Here is a 25,473-nt window from a genome sequence, read left to right as displayed (position 1 = left end):
ATGCATGACTGGGGGTCTGCATCCCTGCCCGTCAGGGTTCTGAGTTGGGGTGGAGAGGGGAGGAAGAGCGGTTTCTAGATAGAGGTCTGTCAGGGAATGGCTGTGTGACCTTGGGGAGGAGCCCTGCCCTCTCTGGGCCACTTTCTCCCATCTTCACAAGGAGACACCCTCTGTATCATCTGAGCATCCTGTTAAAAGGCAGATTCTGGTTCAGTGGGTTTGGGTGGGACCCAAGATTTTGCACTTCTGACGTGCTCCAAGGTGATGCCAGGGCTTCAGGTTCACAGACCTCACTGGGGAACAAGGCCTAGGGGCTCCCTAAGCAATATCCGGACTTTGACAGCTACCACGCCTTTGTCCTTGGCGAGGAAGCATCTCTGTGCCCAGAGCCGCGAGGGTTAACTCCTGCTGGAAAGAAGCATCTCCATCTGCTATTTATACCCCAAAAGGCACCTCCCCTTCCGTGTGCCCAGGGAAGGGGAGCAGAACTGTGCAAACAGCAGCCAGAGGCTCCAGGACCAGAATCGGAGGAGGGGCGGCAGGGCTGCTGGTGGCCTGCTTGCGGACTCACCATGGGGCCTAGGTGGCTCCTGCCCTGCTCAGGGCCTCTGGCCGCCCAGCGGTATGATGGAGGGGTTGCGAGGGAGCTCTGACTACAAAGTCCCATGGTTCTTAGAAAGGCTGGCAGCCCCAGAGGAAGGAGGAGGGGAGCGCGTGTGCGGTAAGTGTGCACATCACAGCTGTCTCAGGTCAACGCTGCCTCCTCCCCCTCTCAGCACCTCCCCCCTTGCCCCGCTATACATGGGGAGCAGTACGTTATGGGCTCTGGGGCTGACAGACTGCAGCTCAAATCCTGGGTTTGCTGCTTCATTGCTGTGTGACCCTGGACATGTTGCCAAACCACTCTGAGGCTGTTTCCTCTTCTGGAAAATGGCGATGATACCGCCTCATGGGGTTGTGATGATTAATTAAAGCATAGCCCCATGACGGTCCCGAGGTAAGTGCTGCTCGCCTTTTTCCTCAGTCTACACCTTCCCACAAAACAACCTTAGCCCAAAACATAACCTCCATATGCAATCTCACTCGTCCGAGCCATCACGGTGTTTGGGGGACTGTGTTTCACGGGGTGGTTGAGAGAATGGGGTTTGCCCCTGGGGGCCCAGTCCCAGCTCTGCTGTTCACTAGGCGATGGAGCGCGCACGGGCCCAGGAGGGTCGTTGTGGGGCCACCCTTTACAACAGCTGGGCGGGTTAAATGAGAAATCGCAAGGGAAGCACTTAGCACAAGCCGGGTCCGTGGTAAAGTCGCAGAAATGACACTTCACCATCGTCATCATGATCAAGGCCTTTACTCCTTCCCTCCTTCCTTCCTTCCTTCCTTCCCCCGGCCGCAAGGGTAGCTGGGGCCCCACCACGTGCCAGGGCCTCTGCTGGGGGCTGAGGTGGGCACGGCTGAGGCACAGGGACGTGGAGGGCAGAGCTGAGCCCCAGACCAGGAGGATGTGGGGAAGGTCCCCGACGCTATCTCAGGGCTGCGAGGGCCCTGGAAGGAGCTGCTTCCTGAGCCTCGAAGCATCTCACGTCTAAGTGATTATAATCCGCCCAAAGAAGGGCAGAGAGGTGCAGCTGCGGATGCAGGACCTGAGAGGCGAGGCCGTGCCCGGAGGGGCTCGACTGAGTCCTAGTCAGCCTGCTCGGTGACTCCAGCCACACTAACTGGCTACTCCCCGTGTGTGGCTCCAGCCCCGAGGGGACCAGGTCAGGGAGGCCCTGGCTCAGCACAGGGTGGGGTCCAAATGTGCTGTGCATGCAGGACAGGGACCGTGCCCCACACTCTACCATCACCACCTGCTGATGGGGCCGACCCCAAAAGCCACCGCAGGGAGCAGGGGACAACCTGAGAGTTTAGCAGGAGATTGGGGGTCAGCAAGAGAAGTGAGGCTGGTCGATGAGGAAGACGACAGTGTCTTCCTTTGTCAAGTTCCTCCCAGTGCCAGGGAAGAACTGCGTTGAGGGCTTTGCGAGCGTCATCGACTAACCCCCCACAGCAGGCCAGTGGTGTTACCACCAGGGGTAGAAAAGGAGGCTCAGAGAGGCTACCCAATGTGCCCAAAGTTACCCAGCTTATAGGAGGCCGAGCTGGGAGGTGAGCCCAGCAAGACGGACTCCAGAGCCCAGGTTCCCAGCCATCATTGAGCTTCCCAAGTGGACATCAGGGGTGTGCCGTCGGGGGGCAGTGGATAGGGGAGCAAGCACTGCCCTTCAGTTTCCAAGAAAAAGACGAATCACTGCTGGAAGTATGAAAGGAATGTCAGAAATTCGTGAGTCCAGCTATAGAAATGAAAACTAGGTTACGGATTTGTTGAATCTATGGCAATATTTTAAAAAGTCAAAAACTGGCAACATAGCTCAATGACCACAGACATGTCAGTCTCTACGAGGTGGTGAGACCCTTTCATACCCCGTGGCGGCTCTTGAATCTTTCTTCTCCTCTTGGGCTTTGGACTGCTCTTTCTCAGGGCAGCCATCCCTGGTGGGAAGGGAGGTTTCATGGGTCCTGTCTCCTGGGTTCTGAGCTGTGATGGTGCCCCCCCTCAGGGACGAAAGCCCACCCCAGTGCCCTTATGCAGGTGGGGGCTGGAATCCAGCCTGGGTCCCCCTTGCCTGGCTGCTTAGAGGGGCAGCCTTTTTTTTTTTTTTAAGATTTATTTATTTATTTGAGAGAGAGAGAGCACAAGCAGGGGGGAGGGGGAGAGGGAGAGGGAGAAGCAGGCTCCGTAGGGAGCCTGATGCAGGACTCGATCCCAGGACCCTGGGATTATGACCTGAGCTGAAGGTAGCCACTTAACCAACTGAGCCACCCAGGCACTCAGAAAGAGTCTTTTTAAAAACTTCATCTTGATACACTAATGATGCAAGTTTATTGTAGATTAATGAGAAGACAACTTTTAAAGTATCCTCTATAAACTTGGTACTTAGAGCTAATACTGTATGATACATATTTCCATATGATATATGATGTCTGTACCTTCTCAAGTGTTTCTATACATATTGTCTCAGGTCAGGTTTCTTAGAAGTAGAGCCTGAGGCAGGGATTCAGGTGCTTGTGATCTACTGTGGGAGCGCTCCCAGGGGAGACCTGCAAGGGACGGGGTGAAGCAGGATGGAAAAAGGGAAGGAATTGACCAAAGATGTGGCCTCAGGTCAAGTCTAACTTTCACCTGATTCCAGGTGTGTGTACAGGGTGCAGTGGGGAGGCCTCTGGAACATAAATCTTGTTTTGGGCTTGTCCCTCCCTAAGGCAAGGAGATTGGCCCTTTGCACTGACCCTGCCTTCCCACATTAGTCAGTCATTGGCTGCAGGTTGCAGGTAACCTTGTGCACCAGGCGCCTCCGTCCGTGGTGGGCAATTCACCAGTGAAGGGGAGTAAACGTGGGCTGTCAGCAGCCACCTCTCCCAGAGGCTGCAGGCTGGCCGTCCCATCTTACGGAAGGGGACCTGGCCAGGGCACGCAGAATCTACAGGATGCTCGCCTCAGTACACATATACATGTCAAAACCCAAGCCTACCTCTGCGTTGAAATGTATTAAAAAATTGAAATAGGTGAATAGATAGAGGAATGCTTAGAAATGTAGTAAAACAAGTGTAAGATTAATGATAGAATCTAAGTGGTGGGTCCATGGGTGTTCACTGGAGTGTATGTGTGAATTTTTTTATAATAAAATGTTGATTAAAAAACTAAAGCAGGATTATATAATATGCACTCTTAGGCAACCTGCTTTTTAGTTTTGCTTTACAAAATATTTAAAACAGGGGCGCCTGGCTGGCTCGGTCGGTAGAGCAGGTGACTCTTGATCTCGGGGTCCTAAGTTCCAGCCCCACATTGAGCGTAGAGTTTCCTTAAGTATAAAATAAAATATATTTAAAACATCTTGGGGCATCTGAGTGGCTCAGTCGGTTGAGCATCTGCCTTCGGCTCAGGTCACGATCCCAGGGTCCTGGGATCGAGCCCTGTGTCGGGTTCCCTGCTCGTTGGGGAGCCTGCTGCTCCTTCTTCCTTTGCCTCTCTGCCTGCTTGTGCTCGCACTCTCTCTCTCCCTCTAATAAATAAAAAAATCCTAAAAGAAATAAAAATAAAACATCTTGTAGTCATTTAGAAGTACATATCATCATTTAAGAATTTAAAAAATTTTTAATTTAGATTTGAGTTCCAGTGGTGCCTGGTTGGTTCAGTCAGTGGAGTGTGTGACCCTGGTCTCAGGGTTGTGAGTTCTGGCCCTGCATTCAGAGTTTACTTAAATAAATAAATCTTTAAAAAAAAAATCGCGTTCAGGTCCTCCTCCATCTCTGGTCCCCTTCTTCCCCCCTCCCATAGTAGATACCTACACTGGTGGATTTGACGCCTGCCTCTCCAAACTTTATGTTCAGATGGGAGAGCCGTAAGCCATTGAGGGGACTCAAGACTGAGTCAGAAATACATGCATATGGCCAGAATTCCGATGGTACCAGGGCTTACAGTGAAAACAAAGTCTCACCCACCTACTGCTCCTGCTCTCCCAATTCCTCTCCCCAAGGTCCTCCAATGCCCACTTTTTGGTATCCTTGCAGAGAGGCTAATGCCATTAACAGGCTTAAATACATCTTTTTAAAAAGTACCACGCACTGTTTTGCACTTTGCTTTTGTGCCAAACAACATAATTTAGAGATGCTTCTGAACCAGGGGATACGTAACTGTCGTATGATTTTAACAGCTGTGTAATCTTCCGTTGTGCGACATGTCCTGATTCTCAGAGCACACACCCCGCTCTGTGGACGTTTTTAGGCTGTGGCTCAGAGAAGGATGTGAAGCTGTCCCGGGAGAAAATGAGGTTGGCTGGCAGGGTGCAGTCCCCCAGAGTCAGCCCCGGGCCTTGGGCCCTTCCTTCCAGAATCTCAGGGGGTAATTTTGAAAGCTCTGGGTTCCTGGTAGTCTTGCCCCTGTCCTTGGTAAGTGAGGAATGAAGAGAAGGCGGTTTCTCAGCGTGCCTAACTCAGGGACCGCTGTCCTCCCAACAACAGCGGCTCTCTTATCCACACCTGGATCAGGGCTCTTCCCCTAGGGCCACCACTGGATGAACACCGACTGTGTGCCTCATGGAATTCTCACAACGAGCCTGCAGGGCCAGGAGTTTCATTCTCATTGTCCAGGCAAGAAAAGAGAGGCTCAGAAAGGGGTAGCAACTTGCCTGAAATCACACAGCAAGCAAGGAGCAGAGATCTGAGCTATTTCCATGATGCTGGCCTGCCCAGCAAGGAAGCTGAGGGTTGGAGGAAGGAAGAGGCCAAACTTTGACCAAAGCAGAGAGGGGTCTTCCATCTTTAAACCCGGGCCTCTTTTGACGAGGCCCGAGGTCAGTGAGCCATCGTTTACTTGCGTTTGTCAAAGCACCTGTTACCTGGCTTGTGCTCAGTGACTGAGAATTGTCATGTTGACCGTTGGAGGGGTGAGGTGAGAGGGCAAGAGGGGGTAGGAAGCAGTGCCTCCGGGTTAACTGGCTGCCTGGGCCCCTCCCACAGTCCGGCTCCACGACAGCATCTCCGAGGAGGGACATCATTACCTGATCTTCGACCTGTGAGTTTGCGCCCACCCCGGGATGTACAAGGGCTCTAGGGGCAGCCTGAGCAGGGATGACCTAGCTGGGCCCCTTGGCCTCATTCCCAAATACCCCCAGGCTGGGCTGAATTCCCTCTTCCGAGACAGAAGTTTCCCGAATGTGGTAGGCCTGCCACCCAGACAGTGCAGGTGGGTCTCCCTGAAACGCCAACACACACTTGTTACTTTCATTGTCTTATTGTTTTGTTTCTATTTGTGGCCAGTGATGCTGGCTTTCCATGTCTAGTGGCAATATCAAGTTTCCTTTTGGAGTAATTTAAGTTTCGAAAGCCAGTCAATTGAGTGAAAAACAATAATGAAATGATAGATTCTTGGGTTGGCAGAGAAACTCAGTGAAGACACTGGTCCCATCTGCAAAAAGCAGTTAATCATGAGGAAGGCTCTGGCTGTGTGGGTACATGGGAAATCTCTGTGCCTTCTGCTCAGTGTTGCTGTGTGCCTCAAGTTACTCTAAAAAATAAAGTTTATGAAACCAACAACCAACCAACCACAACAACCCCAGCCCTTGGGCTTCCTAATGAACCTGAAAGATACGCTCCGAGTGTCCCACCCCCGTCCTAACTCCAGCCTGGACCCAGTGGCAGAGAAGGGCAGGTGATAGATGGGAGGGAAGTCAGTGGAAGGGTGGGCCAGGAGCCAGGAAGAGGCTTGCCCCAGGAGGCATCCCTGGGGCCCCTGGGGTTCCTGCCTTTGGGCTGAGATTCTGAGGTGCCTGGGTCTCACCCTTAGCTTCCTGGAGACTCTTCCAGAAGAGGCAACACCAGGGGCCCTCTGTGGGAAGGTGACTCTGTGCCTGTTTCCCCAGGGTTACCGGTGGGGAGCTGTTTGAGGACATCGTGGCCCGGGAGTATTACAGTGAGGCCGATGCCAGGTGAGCACCAGGTGCAGCCTGGCGATGGTGCCTGGGGGCAGGGCATCTCCCCCGCTGGCTTCCCAGCTGCCCAGGGGACGTCTGCCTTCACACAGGGACCCTCTCCTCTCTCTCCCCAGTCACTGTATCCAGCAGATCCTGGAAGCCGTGCTGCACTGTCATCAGATGGGCGTGGTGCACCGCGACCTGAAGGTGAGTGACCCACCTGAGGGGGCAGCTCCCCCAGGAGATTATCAGAATCCCTTGAATCCCCCTGAGTTGGGCTGGGGGGGTGACATCTTGCCCACTGCTCAGATGAGGAAACTGGCCACAGGGAGAAGTATCTAGGCTTAGGATGTAGTCTCCTGAGTCCCAGGCCCACGACGTGCTTCGGGCCAGACCAGGTAAGCTGTCCAGACTGGCTCTGGAGGGGTCCAGGTCCCAGCCAGGCCACTCTCCAGCTGCAGGGTCTCAGCTTGCTGATGGTGGGGTTGCCATGGCAACCTCTGCTGGGGTTGCTGATTCTGTCAAAGGAGACAGCACAGTGCCTGGTGCACAGAAACACTGGGATTCTTGCTTCTGGGTCCCTGGCAGGTGCAGGGAGAAGAAACACAGGCTTTGGGGCCCCCGGAGTCCTTCCTCTTGCCACCTGAAGGAGCAGAAGGACAGGCCTAGGCAGATGTGTGATCTAGGGTTGGTGCCAGCCCCGCAGCCTTGCCCGATCAGCACAGACTCCTAGCTCTCCTCTGCTGAGCCTCAAGGCTTCGAGGCTGGCAGCTCGTAACATTCCCCTGACTTTCAGAGCAGCACACAGAGGCCTACAGAGTCTAAGGGACTTGCCCAAGAATGTGCCGGTCAGTTGTGCCTGAGCCAGGACTGGAGCCCTGGCCTTCTGACCCCAGCCCCTGGGCCTGAGGGGGTCCGGGCCAAAAAGCCACTCAGGGCGGTTCCTGCTCCTGCAGTAGCCCCTTCGAGGTGCCTTTGAACCTCTGCTCTTTGGCTTTCGGTGACTCTGGACTCACTTCTTACAGGGCAGCCCCTTGCACCACTGGGAAAGTCTCCTTCCATTTTTCTTGCTGTGGCCTGTGAGCCCCAGTTCTGCCCTTTGGGGCCACACAGATCAAGATCGAGCCTCCAGCTCAGGCCCCAGAGGCACGTGGGCAGCTTTGGGGTACCTCCTCGGTCTTCTGCAGGCTGTTCTTCTCCGTCCCCACCCAGGACAGGCCCTCCAGGCCCTCCTCAGCCTGGACACCTTCTCTGGGGACACTCCTTGGGCATCGTCCAGTAGGTCTGGGTCCCTCTCCGGGGTGCGGTGCTCCGCCCAGAAGCCCTGCCCACCTCCGCCTCTCACAGGGGAGCTCCCTATGGCTCAGTGTAGACCGACGGGCAAGCGTGCGTTCCAAGAGGGTCCTGGCCAGACGGCAGGGCGGCTCTCCCAGAGGGCCTGTTCCCATTATAGCTACGGCCCCTGCATGGGAGGAGAAAGGAGGAGAGGCAGTGAAATTTAGGCCACTCTGGATAGATTAATTAGTGGCATATTCATCAAATCAGGGCAGGACGGCTTCCGAGACCCAGGACACGTTGGGAACGCAGTCCCCAGAGGATAAAAGAGGACTTCGAGAGGGGCAGACGGAGCTATATTTGTTTGGGTCCTGCCTAGCTTTGGGCAGTGAAAGGTCAGAGGTGGGACCCTGTCGGAAGTCCAGTGGGGAAGGGGGTCAGAGGACACCAGTGTCTCCAGGGCCGCGGAACCCATGCCCCACCCCACCCCAAGCAGAGAATCTGAGTGCCGGTGCTCATGGAGCGTGTGCGGCGGGCCGCCGCCAAGTGCTCTGCACGGATCATCACGACTAATCCGTGCCCCTGAGGTGGGCTCCATCCACTTTGCAGAGAAGTGAAATGGCTTGCCCAAGTTCCACAGCATAGAAGTGGCGGAGCTGGGTCAGAGGCTAGGACTACCCAATGGCAGAGTTCGTTTCAAGCCCCCCTCTGGCCCGCGCAGGGGGATTTCCTGTTCTCCGCACCCAGCAGAAGCCAGCAGCCTTGGGGCCCCTGAGGCCCGGCGGCACGTACGAGGCCCCCTGTCTCTCAGCCCAGGGTGGTTGAGAACATGGCTCTTGAGCCAGACTTTGCCTCAATTCTGATTCTATGTCTTATCAGCTGTGTGACCTTCCTCAAGCCACTTAACTTCTCTGAGCCTTGGCTTCTTCATCTTCCTACGTATGACAAATACTGACGAAGCGCCTGCTGTGTGCTGCTGCCTGCCTTAGGTGCTGGCGAGATAGTGGTGGACAGACAGATAAGGAGCGTCCTGTCCATAGAAGGGACAGATAATGAACAAGCACGTAGACAGATGGGGAAAAATTACAAATCGTGATATCTATGAAGGTAGCAAGTTGCTAAGGCAGAGGATACCTGGGGGCTCCTCCTTTAGATAGTCATGGAGCGATTGTTTGAGGGGCGACATGAAGGGGAGAGCGGGTGGAGAGAAAAGGCCCGCTCTGTGAAGCTTGGAGAAGGAGCGAATCAGACAGGGGCAACAGGAAGTGCAAAGGCCCTGAGGTGGGAACAAGCAAGACTGTCTCAGGGAATGCTGGAAGGCCACTGTGGGACAAGGGAATAATAATGCCCACCCCAAAGGTTGTTGAGGTGATAAGTGAGATGATACATGCAAAACACCTAGCCTGGTGGCTGGCACGTAGTAGGGGCACAATAAATGTTCCTCCTTCTTCCTTATTGTGGTGACAGCTGTTCTCCCATCTCCTTGCCCCCACGTCAGCCTCAGCCCCAAACCCCGAGGAAAGGCAAAGGAGGGGACGGGTGGTGGACAAAGCCTCCTCTGTTGTGGAAGACAGAGGTCTTGGCCGCAGGCAGTCCCCTCTCTGGGGCCTGGAGCTCAGGGCGCTGGGGCTGGCACTGGAGCTGGGGGCAGGGCACCTCTGGATTGTCCAGCCACTCCTTCTGTAGGCTCAGGCCCCCCGAGGTGAGGTTCTGAATCTGCTCACTGTCCTCTGGCTCTTTCTTCCCCCGTTTCACTCTTCTCCCTGGTCCTGGGAAGCCGGAGAATCTGCTGTTGGCCTCCAAGCTCAAGGGGGCCGCGGTGAAACTGGCAGACTTCGGCCTGGCCATCGAGGTGGAGGGGGAGCAGCAGGCATGGTTCGGTGAGTGGGGGCAGGGGCTGGCAGGGGTGTGAGGGGCCAGCCTCGTGTTGACACACTGGCCTCTAGGAGCCCCCTGCCCAAGCGGGGGCAGGCGGGAGATGGCTGTTGCCCGAGCCAGAGCTCTGGGAGCAGAGGTCCCGCCGCACTTGGCCTCTGGTCAGCAGGCATCGCCCATCCTGTCTCCATGGGGTCAGGTGCAGGGACGTGGCTACCCTTAAAACAGTACACGGCTTCTCCACATGCACCCACACCACCACTGTTGGCTGGGGGCTTCCGTGTGTTCCCCTAACAGCCTGGATGCCAGAGCGAATTATCCTGATCTTACGAACGAGGAACAGAGGCCAAGGAACTTGGAAGAGTTCATGGGAGATTACAAGGGGCAGAGCCAGGATTTAAGCTCAGATGATCCAGCGTACTCAGAGGTTTGGGCATAACTGAGTCCTGTGAGCTGGCTGGGGAAAATTTCAGTGGGCGCTATCGATCCGTGGTTAAGAGCCTGGGTTCAGGCTCCGACTCTGGCACTTCGGAGGTGTGTGTGCCTTTGGCTGAGTCATTTCACCTTGCTGAGACTTCGTTTCCTCATCTGTAAAATGGGGGTGATATAGCATGGTCCTCAGGGCTGTGTGAGGAGGAAGTGAGACCAGGCACGGAAGCGCTCTGCCCAGTGCTGAGCACACACAGCAAATAGTTGTAATTGTTCTTGGGATTCCTTGCTCGAGTCCTGGGGGTGCCTGTGTATTTCAAGCGATCCCCCCAACGTTGCTGGGAGGTAGAAAAGGGAGGGATCCTTAATCTCTCATTTGACAGATGAGGGAACTGAGGCCTTGAAGGAAGAGAGACCCGCCAGGGGACTTAGGGCAAAACCAGAGTTGGGGCCAGGCCTCCTGCTAGCCCAGGACCAGCTCCTAGAAGGGTGGGGAGTGGGCAAGGGTTCAGCTCAGCCTTCAGAGGACATGGCAAGGACACTTTGTCTAGAGTGCCACCAGCACTCGATAGTGGCCACGGGAGGGCTGTTAGCAGTGTATGACGCTGAGGCAGGACCCCACGGGAAGGACTCTGGGATTGACCGATGACTTCTGCCATACGCTCTGGAGTAGGGGTGGTGACAGGGGCCCTGTGCACTTGTCAACCCTGGTCTAGAGGCTTTGCTGCCTTGCCAGGCCAGAGCTTCCTGCCCTCGACCCACTCTTGAGGGCAGAGAGTGTGGTCCCCATCTCCAGGGCAACCTCATCCCTCTTCCAGCAGGACCTTGCCCTGGGTTGCTTACGCGACAACCTCTGTGTGTGTGTCTGCCTGTCTGTGTGTCTGGGGAGCAGGGTTCGCAGGCACGCCAGGATACCTCTCCCCAGAAGTGCTGCGGAAGGACCCGTACGGGAAGCCCGTGGACCTGTGGGCCTGTGGTGAGTGATCCCAAAGCCCTCTCACCCCCAGGCGCCTGCCCCTCGGGTGCCCTCTCCTTTCCCACCCCTCCCCTCTTCATCGCTCCTCCTCACAGGGGGGTGAGGCTTCTCCTGGTCCTCTCCCCAGGGGTCATCCTCTACATCCTGCTGGTTGGGTACCCCCCATTCTGGGACGAGGACCAGCACCGCCTGTATCAGCAGATCAAAGCCGGCGCCTATGATGTGAGTGTCCCTCCTCTGTCCAGCCTCCCTGCCAGCCCCTGCATCCCTTCTGGTGCAAGCCAGCACCCAGTGAGGTCAGAGACCTGAGGTGCCTCCCTCCCGCCCCCCAGTCCCCTTAGGCCCCCTGCCACTGTCTAGCTGTGGGTGGGAGGAGCTGGAGGACTGACCGCGCACGGCCCCGGCCGCATGGTTGGGCCTCTGCATGATGGCATTTAGCCTGGGGCCCCAGAGGCAGGAGCAGCACCAAGTGGGCTGAGAGGTGGAGAGTAGGCCCCAGAAGCCAGACTCCCACACTCTCTCTCTCTCACAAATAATAACACACACACTAATAATAATAATAATAGCTAACACAACACTCTCTTAAGTGCTTTATATATTATTAGAGCTCAATCTCATACCCATCTATGACATAGGTACGATTACTATCCCCATTTTACAGATAGAGAAGCTGAGGCACAGAGAGGTTAAATAACTGCCCACACTGCACAGCTAAGAAATGGTAGAGCTGGGATTTGAACCCAGGCAGTTTGGCTCTAGCGTCCGTGTTTCTAATGACCAAGCTCTCCTGCTTTTCAATAAGCTGATTCTGTCAAGCCAGGTGTCATGTGTTTGTATCATATTTAAGCCTCACAACATCTCTAGGGGCAGCTGGAGGGTCACAGGTCTTGTCCAAAGTCACACAGCCCGGGAGGCAGAGCCAGGACTTGGACCCAGCCTATAACCACCATGACCTATAACCTATAGCCACCGGCCTCCTGCTCCCCAGAGAAGGACCAGCTTCAGAAAACCAGAGGAAGCCCTGCTTTTCCCCGGCCCCGCTCTGGTTTGTCCTGGGGACGAAGGCCCCTGCCCCCCTCTGGTTCCAGAGGGGTCCCCACGTTGAGGATCCCAGCTCCTCCTGGTTGTGGATGGGCAATAGCACCCCTGCCTGCTCCCCTGCCAGTCAGGGGCTGGGGGATCGCAGGGGTGGCCTGGGGTAGGCTGGGCAAACCTGGCCCCTCTGCCCCTTCCAGTTCCCGTCACCGGAATGGGACACCGTCACCCCGGAAGCCAAGGATCTCATCAATAAGATGCTGACCATCAACCCGTCCAAGCGCATCGCGGCTGCCGAGGCCCTCAAGCACCCCTGGATCTCGGTGAGCCTGCCTCCGGGGGCCCTTTCCGGGAGCGCCTCCCGATGCCAGGGTCCAGACCCCCGCGGAGTCCTGGCCCTGCCCCCGGTCCTTCAGGCCCAGCATAGGGTCGAGGCGGCTTCAGCCAGAGACGCTGCCCTGCCGCGGTTCTCAAGGGGAAGTGGCGATGGGAGGTGTTCCGTGCTGGCCTCACGGCAAGGGGTGCCACTGGCGTGAGATGTCCGGTGCCGGGGTGCTTAGCTGCAGTGTTTACTGCATCCCTGGAACAAAGATTTGTTCCTTGTAAGATGCCAACCTCATCTCCATAAGATGACCCCTGAAGGGTCCTTGGACGGGCCTGCCTCCCACTCACAGACCTCTCCCCACTTCCTCTAGCACCGGTCCACTGTGGCCTCCTGCATGCACAGACAGGAGACCGTGGACTGCCTGAAGAAGTTCAACGCCAGGAGAAAACTGAAGGTAACAGGTCCTCGCCCTCCATAGCTCCCGGACATGGAGTAGCTTGGTTGGGTCTCCGCAGAGGCCAAGAGACTCACTCACCAGTTCTTTCCTTCACTGAGTCAACAAGCACGTCCTGAAGGCCTGCTGTCTGGGCTGGGGAGTGAGCGGGTGGAAAGGACAGACAAGGACCCTCGAGGCCGGGGTGACCATAGCAGGGCCAAGAGCCAAGTCTGGAAGGACCGAGGAAACATCCCAGGAAGCCTTGGCAAGTGACAGTTAGGCGGATGCCCCAAAGGATAAGCAGGTATTAGCTGTGTAGTCAGAATGGACAGACGTTCCAGACAGACAGAAAACTCGTGTGCAGAAGTCTGGGAGCCTGAGCGTGATCCTGTAGGGGGACTGTAAGTGTTTTGGCGTGGCTGGTGAGAGGTTCTAGGGGGTGAGATGGAACGGGGCAGGAGGCCAGGATGGGGGAGAGGCCCTGCTGCCAAGCATTGGAGAGGACAAGCCAAGAGACATGGATAGGGGTCATGGCCCAGAGGAAGCCACAGTGGGACCCAGGTGGGCCGGGGGCTGCCAGCCTCTCAAGCAAGCGGTGTGTGCTCCCAGGCTGTGCTAGCTCCTGGCCTAGAACTTGCCAGAGGCCCCATGAACAGGCAGGAAGAGTAACCGAGGAGTCCCCGGCCTGCTGGAGCAGAGAAGCCATCAGAACGCTGAGTGACAGATGCGGAGGCCCCAGCTCCTTCGGAACCTCCTCACCTACTGCTCCCAGGCCTGACATGGTGGCCCAGGAAGGGGCACGGGCCAAGCGGGTGGTGGCCAGCATGGTGCCTGGAGAACTAAGTCCACCCGCCCCCAACTGGGAGTGGTCACAGAGGAAGTGTCAAACTGTCTTCAAGTCACGGACTGTCAGACTCAGAGAGTGTCCAAGTCAGATAGTGTCAGAACCAGGAGGGCCATCCCCTAGGCCCCTTGTGGAGACAAGAGAGTTTCTCTATATCGACCCTCCATGGCTGTGAGCCCAGGAGCCCCGGGAAAGACGAACTAGTGATGAAGTAAGGTACTGAGCGCCTGGGAGAAGGTGAAGGGGGCCCAGGAGGGCAGGGTCTATTGTCCTTGGCCTTTGGGAGTCCCCACCAACAGGTGTCCCCAAGCCCTTCCACCACCTTTGGCCAGGACAGTGGAACCTATTAATATCTGCTGCTAGGATGGCCCTGTTCTAGGAGCTGTGCCAGCCAAGGCCCAGCTCGCCCCGACCTCCCCGGGGGAGGCAGGCATGGTCTCCCGGCTAGGGGGTGAGGGCAAATGGAGGGTCAGGGCAGAAGGATTTGGCTTTGTGTCTGAAGGCAGCACCTGCCTCCCCCCCCCATTTCTCTGTCTCTCCTCTCCCCCTCACCTCCAACTTCCTGTCCCCCGTACCCCCTCCTTGTCTTTGCAGGGAGCCATCCTCACCACGATGCTGGCTACCAGGAACTTCTCTGGTAGGTGGTGGGACTCGAAGTCCCAACTACACCCTGCACAGGTCTGCTGGGAGAATTGTTGGCTACCTGTGGGGCCTCAGGCCAGGGGCCTGGGGAGAGTGAGGGCTACAAAGGACCCTAAGACTGGGACTTAGGTCACCTGCACCCAGAAGTGCCGAACCCAAAAGGTCAGCAAGCCAAAGGCCTATGAGGAAGGGTTAGAGGTTGAGTCTGGCTTCCCAACCTCACAGCAGTGCTGGGATTCTCGGGTTGGGCCGGCCCGAGTGGGAGGCCTCCCGAATATCGGGGTATAGGTCCAGTTACTCCTAGGCCCAGGGAGTAAAAATACTCCTGTTCCCCGCCGGTACTGAGCCCCGCGCTAAGCAGTCCCCATGCTTTCGCTCAGGTGGCCTTTGTGACAAGGCAGTGGGGGCCATTGCTAGGCAGAGGGAGGCAGAGACGCTTTTAGTGTAGCTTTGAGTTTCCCCAGAGCAAGTGCCCTTAACCAAGATGGGTCTGGCTTGGGCCAGAGCCGGCTGGTGAAGGCAGGGCGTGCCCAGCGACCTGCAGTATGTCGCCCCAAAGAGAAAAGGAAGGGATTAGCGTCCGGGCTTAGCCAGAAGCTCCCCTTGGCACATTGGAGAGCGCCCAGGCCAGCGCCTGCCAGAGGCTTCTCTCTGGGGAGACCGGACAGCTGACGGGGCAGCCGAGCAGATATAGCAAAGCTCACCCGAGGGGCCCTCTGACGGCCTGGGCCGGCCAGACGGGGCTGCTGGGGACACGTGACCAGCTGCACAACCAGGGCTCGGCACCGGGAAGCTACGGCTCTGACTTTGCAGAGCGCCCACCTGCCCGTTTAACCGGCCGGAGGAAGGAGACCCAGAGGTGGGAAAACACGGGAACTTCAGAGGTGGGCTTGGCCCACCGCAGGGACCCACCGCCCCACTCTCTCCCCAGACAAGGATCCTGCAGTTCCTTAACCTGAAAGATGAGCCGCCCAGACAGTCAGAGTCTTTTTTTAACCTCTGAAGTGCCCCTAGAAACTCTAGTCCAGAGCTCACAAAATGGTGCCCGTGGGTCAGTTCCCGTCTCTGGACAGGCCTGTGGGACCAGTGGTGTTTTAAACACAGTGGTGTTTTTGAAAAGAGTTTCCAGCCATTAAAAATTAGGAGATTTCACAGAAACACCCAGATTTCTGTCTTTTCTTGAAAATTAGAACATGTGACCTCATGGGACCCGCAGTCCTATGGTCGTGGGCTGGAGCTGAGAAAGCCCCCTTGAAGCTGGAGGGGTGACCGTTCCCCCTGTCCCACTGCACACCCCAGCCCAGCCCATGAAGCTCGTAGAGGATGGACCGCCATTCCTCTCAGCTTAGGGACCCAGAGACACCACCCCTGCATTTACTCTGCAAGAGGGACTTGTCTGCAAGGGTTGCAGGTGGACTTGTGAGAGGGACTGGGAGGCTGGGCCAGCATGAGCCTGTCCCTCTGAGCCCCTGGGGCATCCATGTCCCATGCTGCCCCCTCTCCCCAGGCTCGCCATCCCCAGGCCACCGGGAGAAGGACTTACAGTGGCCACCATTTACTGAGGAGCTACTGCATGGTCAAGGGCTGTGCTAAGCCCTTCCGACATCTCCTGTCTCCTTTAACGTGAGACATCTGAGGTCTGAAGCAGCCAGATGCCAGGCTGGGCAGGGCTGGGCATTCATGCCAATTCCTGGCTGCAGCCCTCACCAAGGGCTCTGGCCAGGAGGCAAGGAGGGAGGGAAAGAGGAATGACAGAGGTGGGGCCTCCCTGAGAGCCATTGCTCTGCTTTCCCAGCCACCACAGACACCGCCCGCCCTAGCGCGGGGCTCTGCAGCTGGAGGGTAGGGAGCGTCTGTAAGGGATGGGCGCTCTGGCAGGGGTGGGCCCCGGAGTGGGGCATCTGCTTCTTCTCACCGGCAAAACAAGGCTCGCAGCTGTCCAGAGTGAGTAGGCAGGGCTGACACATGACCTCGGCAGCAGCATGGGGCTAAAATTAGAGCGGGCCGGGGCGGGGAGGGAGCGGCCAGCCCCGGGCCAGGCAGCCAGGCCTCCGGGTTGGCCACCACCAGCGCGGGTTGTGACCGGGATCCAGAGGGAATCCCCAGGCTGCAACAGCAACCCCACGGGCCTGGGACGCGTTTGTCACCCCCTGGCAACCCATGGGGCCAGAGGGGCGCACTCGAGATTGCTGAGGACGGGGGAGCCCAGGCCCACCTCGCGGGCCACCGGCAGTCCAGGCCCCAAGGAGGAAGGAGGAGCAGAAGGAGGAGGTGTCCCCCCGATCACTGAGCCGGCTCCGTGCTCTCCGCCTGCCCACCGATGCTGCTGTTCCTCACCCTGTGGGCCTTGGTGCCCTGCCTGGTGTTGGTAACCCTCTACTTTTTCTCCTCCGCAGGAGGGAAGAGTGGAGGAAACAAGAAGAACGATGGTGTGAAGGTAAGCCCCCGGGAGCCCGGCAGGGCCTGCATCTGGCAGCCTTTCCGCCGACCAGGCCTGGCTTTCAGGGCTGGGGCGAGACCGGGGCCTTGCTGATGGTGTTCTGGCAGATGTGGTCGCTCGTGCAATTGGGCCGTCCCCAGGATTGGGGGAGGGGGCAGGGGCGGGGGAGGGCTGAAAGTAGATGGGAGAGACAGGTGGCCTGGGGTTGGGGCGGGCACAAGGAAAGGAGCAGGTCTGAAGGAGATTTCTGTGGTTCTCTGGGATGGGAGGACTGGCAAGTGAGAGGGTACAAAGAAGAGACAGAGCTGATCATGAGGGGTGACCTCCTCCTTCCCGAGTGTGGGCTGGCTGGATTGGGCCCCCGACCCAGTGTGCACCCCAGTCCAACCCACAAAGCCCATGGAGGATGGATAGCCATCCCTTGTGGCTTTGGGATCCAGAGGCACCCACCCCTGTCAAGGCCTGCCAGTTCGGTGCCAAGAAGCCCCTCCTCCCCTGACCCAGGCCTGTCCTCTGTCCCCACCCCTGATGCCCGAGCTATCTCCTTCCACAGCCCGCTGACCCCTCCTTCCCTCCTTCCCTCCTCTCTCTTCTCCCTCTGCTCTCTGGGGCCTGCCCCCGCTCTCTGCAGCTCCCTTCTCCCCTGCCACTGGCTTGCCTTGTGGGTTCTCCTCTCTTGAGACCCTGCCTTTTTCTGGGCTCAGAGCCCTGCCTGGCCAGGACCCCAGGGCTGGGCTATGCCCAGGATGCTGGAAGGTGTGGGATGCTGTCCAAACACAGCCACCCAGGTGGGCTGGTGGCTTCATGGCTTCATTGTAGCAGTATTTATGGTCTCAGGCCACTGGCTTTGGTTTGGGGGGTGCACGGGAGGGGATCTGGGCTGGCTGGCTGAGGCCAGGATTTGGACCTCCCTGCTGCTTTGAGCCCTCTGGGGACTTGAGTTTCCTCACAGGTACAGTGGGTAAGGTGGGAGGGGTGTGGACTCCACGATTTCCAAGATTTAAGCTTTAAAAACAGAAGAGAAAAAAGAAAAGAAAAGAGAAAAGAAAAAGACCACTCAACCCTATCTAATCACTTTTCGTTCTCATCTTGGGTACTTGAGGAATACAGAATTATTTGGTTATCAGCCAAAGTCAGTGGTTTTCAAACGGAACTCTTGGAGCCTGAAGGTTTTGGGGAGGCATCCTTAGCAGCAAAAGGGGTACAGTGGGATAGTAAGGGGGAGGCTGAGCAGAGAAGGTTCTGGGCTTCTCGCACCCTCTGCAGCCAGAACAGCTCCGGGTAACAGACATCATAGTGGTTAGGGAGCCAGGCTGGACTTTGCAGCTGGGAACCTCGGCTGGTTATCTGAATCCCTTGAGCCTGTGTTTCCTCATCCGGGCCATGGGGGTAAAAGGGATTCCCACCTCCCAGGGCTGCTTGTGCGGATGAAGGAAGATAACGCGTGTTGAGGATTTAGCAGGGGCTGCTGGCATGGGATACATGCTCTTGAGATGCTAGCCAGTATTGTCTGTTGTGTTCTCTAGATTGGACTTCCAAGTAAGGGTTCTTTGAAAACAAAGTTTGATCGAGGAAGTATTTGGAAATACAGATCTAAAGCCATCCCAGTTGATAAAGTTAACACACGCTTATCCCAAATCCTAGGACAGAATCCAGAATTGAGTTCGGGCTTACTTGCTGTTTTGGGTTACCCATGAATCAGACTCTCTCCCTGCTCTAAATGGAAAGGGTAATGGGGGGATGTGCAATTTTGGGGTGGTCCAGTTTGGAACAGCTGGGGCCCTCTCGGCCATAGCGTGTTGACACTGGGGATGCTGGGTTCCCTGGGAAAAATCACAGTTGGGCGATATAGGGCAGAAGGCACATGGGGCAGTGGGCTGTGGTCCAGGTCAGTGGAGGAGGAGGGAGCAGACGGAGGGTTACCCCGTCTGCGTGGCTCTTAGGTTGGCCCTGGCAAAGCACTGCCACAGAGCCACGGGTGTGAGCTCAGGGCTTCCCTCAGGCTGGGCCTTGGGACGAAGCTCTCTTCTGGCTCGTCTCCAGGCAAGGCCAGGAGGCAGAGGCTGTCTGAGGGCAAGGACATCGCAGAGCATGGTGGAACTTTGGCTAGCCACTGCAGGGCTGACCAGTGGGCACAGCTGAAGAAAAAGCCACTCCTTCCCGTAGCATCAGGATGGACCCTGGGTGACTTCTCAGGGTGGCTCGGGCGTGGATGATGAAGAGAAACCAAAGGCCATTCCTGGCCAGACTGTCTCTTTGTAGCTCAGCTTCCTGCCCCGTTTGGGGGGTGGAAAAGGAGAGAAGCCCAGCAGGAAGATGAGAGTAACCAGGGACCTGCCCGGGATTTGGGGAGCCCGGCATACAGTTTGTTGCTCTGGGGGTCCAGTCATGTGTTTCCCTACGAGTGATGCTGGACCCCAAGTCAAGGAACGTGGGCTTGCCGGGCCCCATCGTCCCCTCCTTTGGAGACCTGGGTCAGCAGTCCCACCATCTGTGCAAGGGGAGAAGGGCACGTGTTTGCTGGCGCCAGCGAGAGGCTCACGCTGGAGTGGGCCTTGGGGAGTCACGCCATGAGTTCCCTTAACCAACACGCGTTCAGCCCCAGTGGGGAAGTACGTACTCTTCTCTCAGCTGGCCCCTGCAGAGCCCTCCACCTTCGCTGGAGGGAAGATGGGCTTCGGAGAGCAGAGATACAGAGTACTGTACTTTATGGGCTTGTAGGGGCTTCGCGAGGCTAATTTTGACCCTACTTAATTTCTACCATCTTTGCTAACCCTAGAACCATGCTTCTACACGTGGTTCTGAGAGATGTGACTCTACTTGTGGTGAAAGACCCTGGTCAGTATGGGGTTATTATTAGTATCATCATCATTTGTGATCCAGGGAAATCGAGTCTTTCTGTTCCCAAGGAGCGCTGACCCCCCCTCCCAGCCACCTCCTAGCCTCTACTTCTATGAGGAGCGGCCGACTGCTCCCACCCCTCACCCCACTCACTGCCCCCTGTTGGTGTCCCATCCGTGCCATCGTGACTCCTCTCCCCCATGTCCCATCCTGTCACTGTATGTCCGACTCGATGCAGTCTCTGCTCTGTGTTCCCTCTTCGTGTCCCGCCTGGAACCCTGGCCCCCATGTTCCTCAGGTTTCTGCTGACAGCAAGCTGAGGGCCTGTCCCCTCCCGTGTCCACGGTGCCTGGCCGGGCTCCAGCCAGAAGTGAGGCCCACCCTAGCGGCTGGCTGCAGGCTGCTGGCTGTGGGGGTCCCACCATCTACCCAGCTGGGGCAGAGGCAGGGGCCGTGAGCCTTTACGCCGGGAGATGCCCGGTGAGCCACTTCTGCCACTGGGGGCCCTGGAAGGAGAGTACAGGATCTTGGGCTCCTGGCCCTAGAGGTTCCTGAATCTTGGAGTCAGAAAGCCCAGAATTAGACCTAAGGATCCTCAGAGAATAGCCAGTGCCTCCCCCAGGGCAAAGGCCCACCCTGAGGGCATGTCCAGTCTGTCCCCCCTCCCCTCCGCAGTACAGCAGGGAGAACAGCCTCCAGGCCGCTCCGATGGAAGGCGAGCGGTGCAGAGCAGTCAGGCCGCGGTGTGTGGAGTCCTGGACAGAGGAGAAAGCCTGCACGCAGGGGTTCTAGCCCCCGCTCTGCTACCAGCTAGCTGAGAGGCCTCGGGCATCACGGCCCATCTCTGGGCCCCCGCCTCCCATCCGTGCAATGCGAGTGTCAGTCTCAGACCTGCAGCCTTCCCTGAAAGCGAGTCTTTACGACTCCTAGCCTAGAGTGAGAGAACGAGAAGACAATGTGTCCTCTCTCTTTCTCCCCTTTCCTTGGTTCCACGGCCAATAATACGGGTGAAGCTGGAAATCCTCCAAAAGCTGGACTAGAAGGGCTCAGCTGTGCGTCTGGCTGTGCCTCAGTTTCTCTGTCAGCCTAAGGGAGCTGAACAGGCCTGTCGCTGGGACGCTGGGACCACAAGGAGGATTTCAAAGGCCACTTAGAGGACTGGTTTCCACACCCGGGGCCTGCTTTGAAGTCACCTGGGGTTACTGTTTAAAATGCAGACGCCCCACCCCAGACCTAGTTACCGAACTCCTTGAGGGGGTCTGGCTATGTTTCTTTTCGACAGGTTTCCCAAGTGACCGTGACAGTCAAGCAAACCAGGAGCGGGGTTCATTTAGTAGACACACATGGGGAAGCTGGGAGGAGGCACTGGGCCTCATCTCCAGACCTGAGCACGCTTTAGGCCTGCAAGAGCTTTGGCTTCCAGAGGCCTCAGGCAACTGGCGTCCAAGACCCAGGATTTGTTGCCCCCGTCAGAGCTTGGTGTAGAGGGAGCCCTGGTCCAAGGGAGGCTTGGCCTGGAGCTTGTTGGTCGAAGCGTGAGCCCCAGGCGGCTGTGCACGAGGCCCCCAAGAGCTTCAGGTGGAGAGAGGACTGGCCCTGCTAGGGCGGCCCTTGCTGGTGGCCCTGACTTCTTGCCCCAGTGCACGCTGGCAAGGGACCGTAGAGGATGACCCCGAGGCCCATCACCCTTCCAAACCTCACCTGTCGTTTGTTTCTTTGCTCCCTGCCGTTTCTCTGCTCCCTGCCGTTTTCACGCTGTGTCTTTTCCTGTCCCATCTCTTCTCCTTGTTTTTCCAGAAAAGAAAGTCCAGTTCCAGCGTTCAGTTAATGGTGAGTGTCTGCCGTCTCCCAAACGCCGGTAAATGCTGGGCCTCAAACCCTCGCTCCTGCCTGCCTCCTGCAGGCTGCACTGGGACCCGGGGCGGGCAGAGGGTGCTCAGGGCGTGCTTGGTACGTGTGCCTCGTGTGACAATCTGTGTGTTGTGTGTGCGTGTTGTTTGCGTGTTTCTGTTGACACCTCCAACTCCATGGCCCAGACCAGCCGCCTGGCTGCAGACCTGAGAACCCCCTCAGGTATGAAGGTTGATTTGAACCCCATCCCACGTCCAGCCCTTGGCTTCTTGCTGCTCCCCGCCCTCTGCTCTGGAACTCATCTCAGGGCTTGGTTCATGCCAGTGGCGGCGCGGGGGGCTTGGTTTGGCCAAAGGAGTGGGCGCCAGAGAGGCCCTTCTTGAGCTTCTCGACGCTCCCCAGGGCCCGCCGGTGGCAGAGGGGCCACCAGCCCCTGCCTCTGTCTCGGGGTTCCCGTGGCGGCATGGTGGCCCACATCCCTCTTCTTCTGACTCCATGGCTGTCTCCCCCGGTTGTGTGGTTTTTCTCCCCCTGAAAAGCCCAGCCTCTCTCACGCTGGGCCTCCCCACCTCTCTCTCTCCCTCTCCTGCCAGTGTGTGTATTCCTTCCCCATTCTGTGGCCACCATGAGCCTCTCTGCTCTTCCACACCCCCTCTTCGCTCCCTCAAGCAGACGGGGCCAGGGAGCCCTCCCAGCCCTTCCAGAAAGGCCAGGGTTCTCCTCACATCCATTCCTTCATCCGCGCCCCCCGCCACCAGCCACCTGCTTAGCTGGGCCCTTCCCCTCCTTAGGCTCGGAAGTCTGGCAGGGTTTTCAGGGAAGCATCTGGATGGCAGAGCCGGTGAGGCTTACAGAAACCGGGCCGCAGCATCAGGCAGCTGGGGGGCAGCCCCCAACAGGCCGTGCCTCTTCCCGCTTGCCAGCTAGGCCTCACCGCCCCCCGTGTTCTCTTCGGCAGGAATCTTCAGAGAGTACCAACACCACCATCGAGGACGAAGACACCAAAGGTAGGGGGGGCCTTGCCTTCAGTGTCTGGGCCCCCCGGGGCTCCCGGCAGGCCCCCTTCACTGACAGCCCCGGCCTGAAAGGGCCCCGGGGCCAAGCTTGGGTCCCGCTCCTCCGCAGAGCACCTGGCTGTAGGGCCTGGCAGCCTGGGCAGGGCCACCGCACGGCACTGTTTCCCACGTGAGGTCCTCGGTCCGCGGCGGTCCGCGGACGGACTTTGCTCACTGTAGGGCTGCGTGCGCGCTTTAGTACCGTTTTGGGAAACCATTAACCTATTCAAGTCACAAATGTATCATAGTGGCATACATTTTCTTTTTGAATTTTTAAAAAAGGAGTTGGTTTTAGGGGCGCCTGGCCGGCTCCGTGGGTGGAGCGTGTGACTCTTGAGCTCGGGGTCGTGAGTTCAAGCTCCATGTTGGGCATAGAGCTTACTTTATTTTATTTTATTTTATTTTATTTTATTTTATTTCATTTTATTTTTTTAAGATCCTATTCATTTATTTGACAGACAGAGACAGCAAGAGAGGGAACACAAGCAAGGGGAGTGTGAGAGGGAGAAGCAGGCCTCCTGCCGAGCGGGAAGCCCAATACAGGGCTTGATCCCATAACCCCGGCATCATGACCTGAGCCAAAGGCAGATGCCCAATGGCTGAGCCACCCAGGCACCCCTAGAGCTTACTTTAAAAATAAATAAATAAATAAATAATAAACACGAGTTGATTCTAAAAACATGAAGTGATAAGAGGAAGGGAAGGGAACGCAAAAATTCAGAAAATTCAGTTGACTAGAGTACAAGAAACATTGACTAAGACCAACCCCCAAATGCAGGGGTTACTGTAGCCAGTGGCTGACAGTCCCCACAAGACTTCAGATGGCGGAAGGAGCAAAACCCCAGATAACTGTGACCTGCTTAGTAAGAGGGGAGCTAATAAAGGGCAGTAACGGGAATCGTGGCCGCCCTTTGGGGGCACTTGCTGTGTGCTGGACCCAGTCCAAGTGCTTTCCATTGACCTGAGCTGCGAGGTAGGTACTGTGATCCAGCCCATTCTGCAGTCTGGGAAACAGAGGTGGAGTAAATTGGCCCAAGGTCCCCTAGCTCCTAAGCGTGGAATTAGGATTTGAACCCCGGGCAATGTGGCTCCAGGGCCCTGTCTCATAACCGTGGCTCAAAGGCTTTGGTGCATGGCCAGAGGAGAAAGGATGAGTGTATCCTTCTGCTCAGGGGACACCACACCCTTGGACGAGTTAACGATGTCCTGCTGTCCCGCCCGCACCCGCCGTCCTCGTCCCCCAGGACCTGGACACTAGCCAGGGCGGGGGTTCTCACAGCGCATGTCGGAGACCCATAGGGCATCTCTGCAACTTAGAAAAACACCACTGACCTGGGGAGATTGCCGCTGGACCAGCGTAGACATTTTTCCATTTAGATACTGGCCCCTAAAAGAATACATTGAAGGGGCAAAGAGCATTTTATTATGTAACAAATACTTTTGCACGGTGCCACATTCTATCTCTAAAGGCAGTTGGGCACACCGAACACCATGACTACCGTCCCAACTCTGCCCGGATGGAGGCCTTGGAAGATCGGCCCCACCCCGTGTGTGTCCCTGTGCGGTCACTGCCAGCCGGGCCGTGGGGGACAGTCACGCCATCGCCACCACCCTGCACTAGAGCAGATCAGTCTTCCATGATGGCACTAGGGACGGCCTTTAAAGACCGATGATCCTGAAGAAGAACTCCCCATTGGGGTCAAGTGCATTCTAAATCCCTCAGGTGTGATTTTCCAACCACATTCCCAGCCCTGCCCCTGTGGACTCTGAGTCCATCGGTTTGTGGTGGGCCAAGACATGGCATTTCCAAGACTTTCCCCACCTTCGAGGCTCGCTGTCCTCATGATAAGAGGCACTGGGATTTTGAAAAGACCCGTTATGGCCTCATAATGCTGGTCTCAAAGCGGACAGGGGTTGTAGAGGTGAACTGGCTCTGTGTTTCTTCACTGCAGTCCATTTGCTGGGTGACTGTGGACAACTTACTCAACCTCTCTGAGCCTCAGTTTTCCTTCAGTAAAGAGTTGATGATAATAGTATCAATCTCAGAGGACTGCTGTGCGGATGAAATGAGTGTCTGCGTATAAAGTGGTTTCACAGTGTTTGGCGCTGGTAATGGTTTAATAAATTTTAATTTATTTTTTTCAAACTGGAGCTGATGGCTGAATGACAGGAAGCCACATGAAATTTTCTCGGAGCATCAGTTTTACTCAAAGATTATTTTAACACAGATATTTATATGTTAGAAATATTTGGAAAGGAATGCGAAATTTGTATGCATTGTAAATGTGAATGTGACCCATTGAAGACATTCCCACCTGGAGAAATGGCTCTGGGTGGCGTCCCTGAGGCCCCACATCTGCTGTCATTAGCCTCTGCTCTAGAGAGATCAGGATGGGAAAATTTGTGGAATCTTAAATTTTAGTTCACCTGTGCCCCTTTTACAGAGGGGCATCTGAGGCCCAGAGAGAAAGGGCACATCCAGGTTATTAATGGCAGAACTGGGGCCCCGTTCCCTGCCTCAGTTTCCCGCAGGTAAAAGGCCATGTCTGATAGAAGAGATGCTGGCTCAGCCAGGAGCTTCTTCCTGTGTTTGGCAGGAGAGGAGCCCTGTGCCTTTCCCAGCTTCTTCAGGCCTCAGAGAAAGTTTCAGAAAAAAAATATTTTCTGGTGTTAATTTGTTAAGTCTTCTCACTAAGTGAGAATAGCAGCTGTTGGGGTAGATTCTGACCTAACATTAAAGTTAATTAGAAATGTCATCCTCCAGGGAACATTTTCCCCTGAGCAAAGAAAAAGACATTAATATTTCAGAGCATCTCAGGCTTAATGCATAGGCCTCTGGCCCTCAGAGCTGCAAGGACGGGGCTTTGCCAGGCTTCCTTCCCACTTCCCTACCTCCGACTGGTCAGCTCCATGAAAATTAATTTCCTCCCCAGCCCAAAG

The 25,473-nt window shown here is 56.5% G+C and overlaps 1 protein-coding gene across 4 annotated transcripts in view; it reads left to right on the top strand.

The window, feature by feature from the left end:
- Positions 1-469: 469 nt before the first annotated feature.
- CAMK2A (calcium/calmodulin dependent protein kinase II alpha) overlaps positions 470-25,473 on the top strand; it is a 39,404-nt gene continuing 14,400 nt past the window's right edge. The window contains exons 1-13 of one of the 4 annotated variants that reach the window (XM_044388513.3): positions 470-721; positions 5,557-5,611; positions 6,459-6,524; positions 6,644-6,716; positions 9,562-9,664; positions 10,981-11,064; positions 11,192-11,286; positions 12,300-12,422; positions 12,795-12,878; positions 14,299-14,341; positions 16,743-16,783; positions 21,425-21,457; positions 22,437-22,485. In XM_044388513.3, the coding sequence (XP_044244448.1) occupies positions 625-721; positions 5,557-5,611; positions 6,459-6,524; positions 6,644-6,716; positions 9,562-9,664; positions 10,981-11,064; positions 11,192-11,286; positions 12,300-12,422; positions 12,795-12,878; positions 14,299-14,341; positions 16,743-16,783; positions 21,425-21,457; positions 22,437-22,485 (946 nt within the window). In that variant the 5' untranslated portion in view covers positions 470-624. The remainder of the gene's footprint in view (positions 722-5,556; positions 5,612-6,458; positions 6,525-6,643; positions 6,717-9,561; positions 9,665-10,980; positions 11,065-11,191; positions 11,287-12,299; positions 12,423-12,794; positions 12,879-14,298; positions 14,342-16,742; positions 16,784-21,424; positions 21,458-22,436; positions 22,486-25,473) is intronic. The other 3 variants (XM_057312256.1, XM_044388514.3, XM_057312257.1) reach the window with 3 other exon arrangements.

Source organism: Ursus arctos, unplaced genomic scaffold (genome assembly GCF_023065955.2).
Source record: "Ursus arctos isolate Adak ecotype North America unplaced genomic scaffold, UrsArc2.0 scaffold_15, whole genome shotgun sequence".
Lineage (NCBI taxonomy): Eukaryota > Metazoa > Chordata > Mammalia > Carnivora > Ursidae > Ursus > Ursus arctos.
This window is presented reverse-complemented; position numbering and strand designations above follow the sequence as displayed.